The 12,559-nt window shown below is 41.7% G+C and overlaps 1 protein-coding gene across 1 annotated transcript; it reads left to right on the plus strand.

The window, feature by feature from the left end:
* Positions 1 to 1,950: 1,950 nt before the first annotated feature.
* On the plus strand, positions 1,951 to 12,559 carry GPSM3 (G protein signaling modulator 3). Its single transcript, XM_063431551.1, has 5 exons — positions 1,951 to 2,885; positions 4,911 to 5,135; positions 5,745 to 5,871; positions 7,569 to 7,870; positions 11,354 to 12,559. Exons 2-5 carry the CDS (start codon positions 5,034 to 5,036, stop codon positions 11,498 to 11,500), a joined length of 678 nt encoding a protein of 225 aa, XP_063287621.1. The 5' UTR covers positions 1,951 to 2,885; positions 4,911 to 5,033; the 3' UTR covers positions 11,501 to 12,559.

The following is a 12,559-nucleotide window of genomic DNA, read 5'->3' on the forward strand; positions in this document are numbered from 1 at the left end:
CAAAATCCTAAATAACTCATACATTTGGCAGATGTAATATTAACCGCCAACATAAAAAATAAACAATACCAGCATACATAGTGCTCTATGAATAAAATCTATATATAATGTATATTGTTGTTCTAATGCCACTCACGTGATTTAGAGCACAATCTGCTATGATGTTGTTAGCAGATGCTCTAATCAGAGAAAGGATATGCAAGCAGGGGCGTTTCTCTAGAGACCGACATGAAACACACTAACAAGTGATAGAAGATGTGAAGAACACGAGGGAGCATGATATAAAATGAACCAACATGTGTGTGAGCATACCCTGCATATTATTTGTGTTGTGCATCTAGCAGATTAGCTCACAAAATGTAAATATAAAAGCTTTTTTATTGGTTATGATAGGTGTTTATGAAACTTCGTTTTTTTTATTTTTATATAAACATTGCATTTCAAAGACTTTTCTGTTTCTCTACACATGCCTCAAGGCTAAAGAAACATCCCTGGCTGGAAATCCCTGATCGACACTTCTGGTGACAATATCAGAGCTAATTATGCTCTAAATCACGTGAGTAATAAGTACAATAAGAATATCCAATTATTACACTATATATGGGTGTGTATCTTTGTAAATATGTAGTATACATGACAGGTGTATAGTCCCCATTTGGGCAGTCGGAATCCAGGACAACCAACCCCATATCCTAACCCAATAACGCACAGACACTAGGGAATATGGGAAAATTTGTCCACAGCTTTATTAACCAAATAATAATAATAACAATAATAATAATAATAATAATAATAACTTAACAAGTAAAACATGGGTCATTGCCCCCCATACTCCGCCCTCGCATCCTATTCCTTCTGTTAACATATAAAAGGCAATGACCCCCATATAAATAACACACATATATATATATATATATATATATATATATATAACATACACCAACAGTATTCCAAAACACCAACTTAAAGTGCCAACCATCCATTAACCACGGCAGGGGTATACCCGGATATCCCTACCCCACCAGGTTCTGAGCCACCGACAGGACTCGAAACCTATCAACCACCGATGACCACAACTTGTTTGTTTTCCATCATGTTCATCCTGGGGAGCCTATTTCTTCTCCTTCAGCTCCCCATCCCGCCGCTGTGAAAAAACGGGATAACCCCACACGTAACAAAACCAGGGAGGGTGGGTGGGACAAACTCAACCAGGTAGGAAATTAGAAATGACTCACCTAAAATGGCTGCCTATTTAAATAGCCAAACCTACTTACCCATAACTCCACTCCTTGCTTACTTCCTCCTAAGTCCGCCTCCTAACCCCTGTCAAGGCCTTTTTTCGCTTAGCTGCGCTCTAGCTACATGGGGCTACAGTATGCCGAATACATCCGTCTGATCTAGTTATTTTTCCCAATTCAGTAATCTGCTTCGTGCACTGCATTCGAGACTTACATCAATTCTTGTGCAAGAATAAAGCCTGTTTGCTTTGCCACAAGAATGTCTGCTTACATAACACTCTTGCATTGTACCACAGCTGCCTGCTCTGCAAAGACCACAATCTACAATCAGGGATCACTTAGTGCAATGTATTTACAATAACAATTATTTGTTAAGCACCCACATATTCCGCAGCGCAATAGGAAAACAAAATAGACCTTAAATTCCAAAAAAAACATGATTAACATTCTGGAGCAGTGGGGGAAGATGGCACTGCCCACATAAGCTGGTATATTTGATAACGGCTATGTAAATCAGATAGATGTATATATATATATGTGTCTGTCTTTGCATGCCGGGATCCTGCCTCAATGTGTTGCTTACTCTTTGACCCTTGACAAGTTAAAACAAGAGTGTTTGTTGATGTATACACAGGAAAACCCACATAGCACCCACAGTCTCTGCTGCTGTGGGCAGGAAGTGACTGATTCATTGTATTAGAGAAACCTGCAAACTTCAGTCTGAAATAGAGACATCTAAAAACGAGGCAGCGAGCAAGAGAGAGCTCGAAAACAGCCCGAGAGAAAGGGATAGGAAGAAGGAAACAAACTGAGATGGTGAGGACAGTGTGAGGCAGGTATAGGAGAGAGACAGTCTGTAAGGGGTAAGGAGTGAGAGACAGGCTGAGCAAAAGTGAGTGCGTGAAAGAAAAAACAGTGAGAGTGACATGAAGAAGAAAGCTGTTGGAAGAGAGTATGAGACAGGAAGGAAGGATTAGAGAGGCGTGAATTGGAATACAGTAAGAAAATAATAAAACAGGACTCAGAGAACAGTAGAGAGGGTGAAAGCTCGAGAAGTGGAAAAAGGGAGTGTTAGCCTGAGAAGGTTAGAGAAAGACATCCTAGGAGTAAGAACCAGAATGGAAGACTGTCACAAATAAGATGAAAAAAGCCTTGAAGTGACACATAGACAGCCAGACGGTATGGACTGGGAGAGAGAATGTAACAAACTTTAGAGACATATCGAAGGTGGTAGATAAAAATAGAGAGGACGAGGTATCTGGAGGGACAGATGACATGCAGGTAAGGAGGCTACGGAACAGAGAGTGAGATAGATAACATTCATGGGAGGAAGAAAGCAAAGAGAAGAGACTATCAGATAGAGGAAGAGAGGAAGAAAAGAGGAAGAGACAGTGAGCGGAAGCAGAGGCGGTGAGGGGAAGTGACAGCTTTGACACCAGGAGAAAGAGAGACTGCTCCCGTCCAGACATATAGTAAGTGAGGTGAGAAAAGAGCACCTGTACGGAGCAGTCCACTGACAGAGGGAGACTGCTGCCTGTCATCGAGAGACACAGTGACCATCAGTCACTGACACACAGCTATCTGCCCCGCAGGAGCCTGGCCAGCACTGTAAAGGGATCACTGGCCACAGAATAACATCTTTATTAGGTGAGTAACGAGGACCTGTCCCGGGCATGTGTACTGCTATGTGTCTCCGCGACATTCACAGCTATCTGCCACTACAACATATACAGCTATCTAGCATCATAAGAAATACTGTGGTAGTGATACCCACAGCTATCTGTCACTGTAACATACACAGCTATCTGTCAGCACTGCCGAATATGTTGGCGCTATATAAATCATTGTAATTCTAACGTACACAGCTATCGACCATCACGATTGACTGTTTTCTGTCCAGGTGACACACGCAGCTGTCATTGACGCACACACTATTATCTGCTGTAGTTTTGTACCTCTGTGACGTTGACACACAGTGTCTATCTGTAACTATAATGTACAGCTATCAGTTCTTGTTATATGACACATATAGACATTTGTAAGTGTGACTCACAGTTACAGTAAGTAGATATTTTTGTGATACCCACAGTTCCTACTGTCTCCCACTGCTTGGGCCTTTGAATGTTTGCCCACCACTATCTGTCTTTTGATGTATATGTGAATGGCGCACTGCCTGATCGTTAATGAACTATATATAGTCAAAGGCCCTGCTTGAACACAGGTTGTGATATCCGGTAACTCTGGTATATAGATTTTCATTTGCTCAGGGATGGCGTGACCAAAGATTTTTTTCTATATGTTATCCAAGAGTTAATGTGTGTGTTTTTTAATTTCTGTTTTTTTAATGATTTTATTTAGTGTAACGGTTACCTCACTTAGAGGTAACTCAGCTTGCGTTTGGGTTAGAGGAAGGGGTTCTCACTTGATATTGTTCTGTGAGGGCCCTCTACCAGCTGGGACCCATTCCTCAGTTAAACCATTAACCTTCCTCTGTAATCAGGACCGGGGGGGAAACCCTACCAACCACACCCCTCTCTTTACTTCCTTCATGCTGGTACAACAAAGGCCTATCTTTGCAGAAAATTCTTATGTATTTCTTCATAAATTTAACAACTTGACAGGAATGAGCAGATTTCCGCACACAGTGGAAGTCGGACACAGTAGATATTTTGGTTGGAACAGAGTTGCCTGTTGAAAGCTGTACCTCATAGCATTGACCCCGGATATGCCTAATTCTTCCTAAAGAAAACATCGTCTGGAAGTACTTCACGAGAAAGTGAATAAAATGGCATTTACCATATCCTCAAACCTGTCAAAATAGCATAGGGGGGCTGTGAATTCAGCAGATATTCTGCAGGAGATCTTCGGGACATCCAGAAAGAAATTAAATCTAAGTTGGTATTTTTTTGTCATTGTAGTTAAAGGGATCTAACTTTCCATAACATATATTTTATCTGTGTTTAAATATTCAGTATTAGCAACCAGGGGAATCTCTGCTCTAAAATGATTGGCTTTCATTTTGTTGGGCAGTACGTTGAAAGAAAATGCCCCCTAAAACACAACACATTATGCATTCTATCTTCCAAGAAATGAATCAAAAAATTTCTTGTTTCCCACTGTTTCCCCTTTTAGATGGGCTGCGGAATTGAGAGTGTTGAAATTTGCAAAGCATTCAGTGACCACCAGAATTCTCACACAGAGGAGTGGACATGCTGGTTATTTCAATAGTTCAGTAAATCCGATTCACGCGGGGATGTGGTGTTAAATTTACACTCAGGCTTCCAGCACTCGGTGTGATTTTAGCAAATACATCTTACTGTCTGGTTTCTCAGTTTAGAACACAGTATAAAGTCAATCTGAATTAAGACATACTTAAAGCAGAGTCTGGGGAGGTGGAAGGGTCATTTATTGATATAATTATATAAAGCACTCAAATCATCCTTATTACTGGGATACAATTCTATATAAACTGGAATGGTAGGATAAGATGTCATACGGTGTTGTAAGATAATATATTATCACATGTTGCTGAAACTTTGGGCTTAATCTATTCAAACAATCCATTAAACGATGCAAAATGTGGTATATGAATACATATACAATTCAATGTATACAGGCACTTGTATGAAGAAATACACTAATATTCGTCTATTTTACAATTGTGATTGTCAGGTTCTGACCTTCCGTCTGAGGGGGGGAAAAAGAAAAAGAAGCAAAGACAAACAAGCAGAAAGAAGAAGAAGAAATAGATATATATGTAGAGAAGAGGGAAAAGGAGCGAAAAGGTGTATTTTAATGATGAGTGCGCAAGGAGAGTGCGAAGAAAGAGAGTCATCAGTGACATTTCTAGAAAATCAGACGACGTCAGAAAGAGGAGAAGGTGACCCTTCTACCGAGGTGAGTACAAGGAGACCACTTTATTATATATGATAATAATAATTCCAAAGCACCGAATACAGTAAGTAAAGGGAATAAATGTTAGTTTGATGGGTAGAAAGACAATGATACAATAGGTTGTATGCAGCTAACAACCTACAAGAGTTAGGTCTCCAAATGTTGTTTGACTACAACTCCCATGATGCTTTGCGAGCCATTAGAATTGCATACATCACGGAAGTTGTAGTTCTAAACATTCTAATCCTACTTCTGGGCAATCAATAAGGACAATCTCCCTTTTGGGCAATCCTGATCTTTAACAGAGAATCTACATAGTGATAGATTTGCCAGTCTGTACGGGTACCTGTATCTCTAAGGACTAGCACACTCCTGGGGATAATATTTACTATATATTCTCATCGAATCAATCAGGGTTACTTGTTTGGGAAAAATGGTGTAAAATGATGAAGTACAAATCCCTGTTCAAACTAACCTTTGGAACTTGAGCTGCTGTGGGCTACGCTACCCGATATGTTATACAAAAGCAAAAATAAAAAGGGGTTTATAACAGCAGCTAACCATCACTACAATGCTCTGATCAGCTGTCCCTTTCACAAACTTCCTCTTCAGACGTTTCCAGAAACACATGAAGAAGAATCTGTTTTCCAGGATGAAGGTAACGTTTCTCAAGATGACCAGGAAGAGAGACCACGAGCCTGGAGATCTGCTCCCCCCTCACCTGTCAGGGAGAGAAGAGGTAACAAGGAAATCCTTTATTTCCCAATTCGTATTTCCAGGTTGCGTGCCCAGGTCGCATTCTGATCCCATTTTGCCTGAAGATCTTGTATATGACCTTAATCTTACTTCTAATACCAGCAGTGATACGTTATTATGTTCTTGACTGTTATATAATTTATAATATAATAAATAGCATGTGAACTTATCTTTTGAGTCTGTATGGCAGATTGTGTATTGAATTGTTTCTGCTGACACATTACTCTTTTAATTTTAGCCTTGGTTCTCTCTGATTTCACAACTTCATTTCTGATTCTTTAGAACGTACGGCAATAGTCATGTGACAAGCGTTGCCTGCATTTGGACTGGTGGCTGAACCAAAATGATTTATGTTATCGCTATTTCTACTCCAACCAGTATCTTGGTCTAAGAGTTCCTCAGGTCATTGCTGAACTCTCATTCAGAATTAAATGAATCAATTGTCATCTTGTAACAAGCCACAATGAAGTGGTGTGAGTAAAGTGGCCCTGTCGGTTTAGTCCTGCATGTTAAACATTGAGATTTTTCAGATACGGCAATTTATACATTACACGACTAAACACACCTCTAGTGGCTGTCATTCTGGTGCTTCACCTTCTGGTGAACCTGTCATACTTGGTTCTTCATTCAGTGCTTCTCACAAAGAGCATTTGATTGGAGGAGAGTTGTGGTGCCTAGCAGGCACTTATTGTCCACAATGCTTCTCTGTGAGAAGAAGATATCAGCAATAGTGATAAGATAAAGGAGGCAGTGTCTCCGTGCTGGATCAAGGTAAGTAACAAATATTAAAGGCACAAAAACAACTTCATGTAAATGAACAACTTCATCTAAACAGCTTCATCTAAACCCCTAAGTTGCCTCCAGCACTGGTCTCCACTCCTCCTCTGGCAGCTTTTGAATTTTGAGATTCAGGAAGCAGAGAGTGCCACTGGGCAGGGGTGCCACTGCCACTGATTGGTTGACAGTGGTCAGCTGACACTCTGAGGCAAAAAGTGACTCCCCATTCACTAAACTTCTTTGTCAGCCATTTTAGTGAATTGGGAGCCGCTGAGCGCTCTCAACCAATCAGCGGCGCCTCTGCCTGGAGGCAATCCGCGCTTCCGAATCTCAAAATTCAGAAGCTGGAAACCATCAACAGAGGAGTGGAGACCAGTGCTTGAGGCAACTTAGGGGTTAAACCATTTCAGAATAGTTTAAATCCTTGAAGCAAGCGTGCACCCAGGGGCCTCCTGGCAAGTTGTTCTGGTGCCTGGAGTGTCCCTTTAAGCTTGCACTTTTTGACAAAAAGTGGATGAACAAAGGTTAATGTATTGGCAAGGAACTTATATATTATTTTCAGGCCTATAGGCTCCTGTTAACCTTAGTCATACTGCTGCTATCTGCTTGTCCCATATGCCAAATGTCTCAAGAATTATGTGTACAAGGAAATGTACACGTACAATGATAAATCGCCGCTGGAGGTCTACTGGCTGGGGGGGAGCCAACGTCACCTCTGTACTCTTGCGCATCTGGGAGACTACAGTATTGAGGTCTCAGGAAGATCCCATGAGACCGCAGAATCCTCCATAGATAGATCCAATTTCCCTGCAGCTGTCAATGTTTCTCGCTTTTATTATCTATCCTTACATATGACAGTTGCCCGTGTGTTTTGTTTAAAACTATTTCTTCTTTTGCATGCAGGTATCTCCTCCTCTCTCCTTTCCCTCCATACTGAAGAGTTCCTTGAACTCCTCTCAACTGTTCAGACACGGCGCCTAGAAGAACAGAGAGCAGAGTTACCCCCTCTGCGCCCGCGACACACACGCCACTTCTCTTTCCCCAGCTACCGCCAGCTCTCCCTGCCCACTGATGATAAAGGGATTCTCTCAGAGCTACAACGCCGAAGGGGCAGCTCTTGGGCTATAAGAAGTCAGAAAAAGAAACCTCCAACAATAAAGATTCCAGCCCAGGAGGAGTTATATAATACCATTCTAGACCACCAGGTAAGAAATTATAAAGAACTGATTGAACAATATATGATCCTCTTGTATGATATTTTATCTGATATTTAGATCATGGTTTCACATGTAATCAATAGGAATTATTTCCTGTAATTTAAATGATGAGGTATGGGATAAATTCTTAGACTGTCTTCCAGTGACATGGCGCATGGTGGCACAGGAGATGAAGAGAAGGGTTCTTATTATTCAATTCTTATTCTTTCTGTGCATGTAGCTTTGAGTGCTAGCACACCCTGCACTCCTGGGGAGAGGCATTGAGGTCCCACTAGTATCTCTGCCAAGCCTGGCTGCTAGATTATTTAGAGAGGTAGGCAGGGACATGGGTATAACATGATCTGGGCCAAGGCCGTTGTTATCTCGGCTTAGAGGTTAAAATCTCCCCTGTCCTCACTCTGAATAAATGAACAGCTGGGAGCTGGGGCTGCTTCCTTCACAAGAGCCGATATCAGGCTGGCAGCTGATATGCTATTGTGTGTTTCTTTCGGGCTGACTGGTTTTATCCTTCCAGCATTGTTGGTAGCAGAGGGGTGTAATAATATGCAAGATGTGGCCTGTTTGTGTGTAACAGAAGTTGGCTCTGTGCGATGGAGACGATTGTGTAAACCTTCACCTCATTTTAATGATGATACATATGCTAATATTCAAATTACTTCTTTGGTTTTCCTTCATAAAATACATATGTGGGTACAGAGAAGCACTAGACACACAGACACATAAATAGATAGATAGATAGATAGAGAGATAGATAGACAGACAGACAGATAGATAGACACAGATAGATAGATAGATAGATAGATAGATAGATAGATAGATAGAGGGAGAGATAGATAGACAGACACATAGACAGACAGACAGATAGATAGATAGATAGATAGATAGACACAGATAGATAGATAGATAGACACATAGATAGATAGATATAGATAGATAGATAGATAGATAGACACATAGATAGATAGATATAGATAGATAGATAGACAGATAGATAGATAGATAGATAGATAGATGCAAATGAAAAAATGCCATGAATAAAATGCACCTATGTTCGTTGTCCATAACATATGCCTGCCCATACCATAACCCCACCACTACCATGGGCCACTCGATCCACAATGTTGACATCAGCAAACCGCTCACCCACACAACACCATACACGCTGTCTGCCATCTGCCCTGTACAGTGAAAACCGGGATTCATCCGTGAAGAGAACACCTCTCCAAAGTGCCAGACATCATTGAATCATTTGCCCACTCATATCAGTTACGACAACAAACTGCAGTCAGGTCGAGACCCCCAATGAGGATGACGAGCATGCAGATGATCTTCCCTGAGACGGTTTCTGACAGTTTGTGCAGAAATTATTTGTTTAAGCAAACCGATTGTTGCAGCAGTTGTGTGGGTGGCTGGTCTCAGACGATCTTGGAGGTGAAGATGCTAGATGTGGAGGTCCTGGGCTGGTGTGTTTACACGTGGTCTGCGGTTGTGATGTAGTGCCAAATTCTCTGACACGCCTTTGGAGACGGCTTATGGTAGAGAAATGAACATTCAATTAACGGGCAACAGCTCTGGTGGACATTCCTGCAGTCAGCATGCCAATTGCACTCTCCCTCAAAACTTGCGACACCTGTGGCATTGTGCTGTGTGATAAAACTGCACGTTTTAGAGTGGCCTTTTATTGTGGCCAGCCTAAGGCACACCTGTGCAATAATCATGCTCAAGGCCGCCATCAGGGGGAGACAACCATAACGGTTGTCACGGGCCAGGCGGCCCTGGGGGGCCCGGCCCCCACATGTAGCACATGCTAATGGGGCCCATCGGGTGGCCCACTCACTTAGGGCCACTCGATGGGCCCTGTATCTTAAGGGGCCCGGTCAGCGCTGCGGCCGTGCAATAGCGCGACCGGGCCCCTTTAAAAAAATCTCAGCCGCAAAGTACTGCTGGGAGGAAGTGGCCGTCACTTCCTCCCAAGTCCCTCCCCTCAGCGCCGCGCGGGAGGGAAGAAAAACAACCGCCGCTGGAGCCACGCCGACTCCCATCAGCCACAGCCTTCCACCTGCAAAAAAAGGTAAGAAAAATTAGCTGTATTTGTGTATGTTAGTATGTATCTATGTCAGAATGTATGTATGTCTGTGTGTATGTCAGAATGTCTGTATGTCTGTATGTCAGTATGTCTGTATGTATGTCAGAATGTCTGTGTGTATGTCAGAATGTCTGTATGTATGTCAGTATGTCTGTATGTATGTCAGAATGTCTGTGTGTATGTCAGTATGTCTGTATGTATGTCAGAATGTCAGTGTGTATGTCAGTATGTCTGTGTGTATGTCAGAATGTCTGTATGTATGTATGTATGTCAGTATGTCTGTGTGTATGTATATATGTATGTATGCCAGTATGAATGAATGTATGTCTGTGTGTATGTCAGAATGTCTGTGTATGTCAGTATGTCTGTGTGTATGTCAGTATGTCTGTGTGTATGTATATATGTATGTATGCCAGTATGAATGAATGTATGTCTGTGTGTATGTATGTAATGTCGGTGTATGCATGTTTAAGTCCTCATCCATGTGTGTCTGTATGTATGTTAGTATGTGTCTATCTGTCACCATGTATGCCTGTGTGTCTGTATATGTGTGTATGTCTCAGTATGTGTGTGTCAGTACGTATGCCTATATGCGTGTATTTCTGTTTCAGTATGTGTGTCTGTTAGTATGTATCTTTGTGTGTGTGTGTGTGTCTGTGTCCTTTTGTATCAGTGTGTGTTTTTGTGTCTGTGTGTATTCCTGTGGGCGGTATTTGGAGGCGGACCCTTTGGGCGGGATTGAAGGCGGGCCCCAGGGGGCCCAGACCCTGAGCTGAGTTAGGGGCCCCAAAATTTCTGGTGGCGGCCCTGATCATGCTGTCTAATCAGCCTCTTGATATGCCACACCTGCATGGATTATCTCGGCAAAGGAGAAGTGCTCACTAACAAAGATTTAGACAGATTTGTGAACAATATTTGAGAGAAATATACCTTTTGTGTTCATAGAAAAAGTCTTAGATCTTTGAGTTCAGCTCATGACAAATGGGGGCAAAAACAAAAGTGTTGCGTTTATAATTTCGTTCAGTGTAAATAAAAAACAACAACGTTTAGTATCAATAGTTCACTTAGGACAGCAATATACAGTGTATCCCTACAGCAATTATTGTGCTAACAGATCCAGGTGCGCTATTGTTTATAACAAAGCAGTGAGATATGAACGGCATTTGTTTTGTAAGCACAATGTAAACACACGCTAACTACAAAGGAAATAAAAGTGGAGTTACATTTTAACAACACTGCAACACTGTTTGAGCTTCCTACATTCTTCGATCTAAAGCTCAATAGGTAACAGAAAAAGATAACTTCCATTTAAGTTTTTTTTCTCTCTGCTTGTTTTGGCCATTAACGTCCTACAGTGAGATTCCCCTTGGTTTTATTTGTTACAGGCTCAGCGGATGGAAGACCAGCGCTGTTCACCACCTCTTCCATCGTCTGCTGCAGATTTATTTGAGATCCTCTTCCGTGTCCAGGGAAATCGCATGGATGAGCAAAGAGTGGAGTTTCCTTCCCCACTGGAGAACGCTTGCTCATAAAGCAAGACTGGCCAAGCATTTATCTTTTTTCTCTCTTCTAATGTTTGTGAATGCATCATTTATGAAGTTCCAATTCTACAACTTGCAAACTATGGGGACCCATAATGATTAAAGAACTCACTATATTTTGCTTTTTCCTAACCCACCATTTTCCAAGGTGGAGAGAGATATGAAATGGACAACATTCAATAAACCAAGCATGGAAATAGAAGGAGAAAAATAACTTGGCTTCTAACACTGGAGACGCTCAAATGTCATAAACAATGAAATGAAGGACGTTTTGTTAAATTTCCTGTCTTGTGTTAGCTTAACCCAATGAAATAAGGCAAAACAGTGGTTTTATCTTTTCTCAACTTCCACTTCCTGTCAGAACATCCAGGTTCATAGAGACAAAGTAGGTAGATTCTTATAGAGACATGTTATTGTGGGACCAAAGTCAAGGCCAGTCCTGTGTACACCATTTTTAATGAGAGCCATGGAGTGTGTGATAAGGAATGGCCAGGAGGGGAACAGAAATATCAGTTCTAGCAAGAGTGCAATAGACCTAGCCTTATCTCATCAAAAATACAAGCTTGGGCGAGTTGGCATAGGTCACTACTTGTGTTTACGAATTCTAAAACATTGAACATTTCTTCCACAAATAGAAAAGCAGTTTAGTTTGCAGTGTGGCCATTTTAGATTTCCATAAACTGCGCTGTTGATGATAAATTGTTTCTGGTTAGCTGAAGTAATCATTACTGTAAATTGCAGACCTGTATATGGCACATGGATCCGGTAGCATCACGTAGGATCTCCCATGAGAGTCTGATTTGCAAACGATGGAGAGTTGCAGGATTCTGTTGCACTAGGGGCAGGTTATCCTAGTAGACTTAGCTGTCACCCCGTGCCCGGATTCAAGTCTGCGGAGACTTTGCCCAGAAGAACTTGTTATTTTCCTTATGATGAGCAAACTAAAGATCAGCAAATTTGATGAGTAGCTATAATTCAGTGGCCATTTTGTTGCCAATTTGAGTCCAGCCTTAGTTCCATAGCAAAACAGCAAGTACCAAGTTGTGTTAG

Source organism: Pelobates fuscus, chromosome 9, assembly GCF_036172605.1.
Source record: "Pelobates fuscus isolate aPelFus1 chromosome 9, aPelFus1.pri, whole genome shotgun sequence".
Taxonomy (NCBI): Eukaryota; Metazoa; Chordata; class Amphibia; order Anura; family Pelobatidae; genus Pelobates; species Pelobates fuscus.

Coding starts and splice junctions, on each gene's coding strand:
- GPSM3 (XM_063431551.1), top strand. CDS start 5,034: ATGATGAGTGCGCAAGGAGAGTGCGAAGAAAGAGAGTCATCAGTGACA. Junction 5,872..7,568: donor ACCTGTCAGGGAGAGAAGAG/GTAACAAGGAAA, acceptor TTTTGCATGCAG/GTATCTCCTCCTCTCTCCTT. Junction 7,871..11,353: donor ATACCATTCTAGACCACCAG/GTAAGAAATTAT, acceptor TATTTGTTACAG/GCTCAGCGGATGGAAGACCA.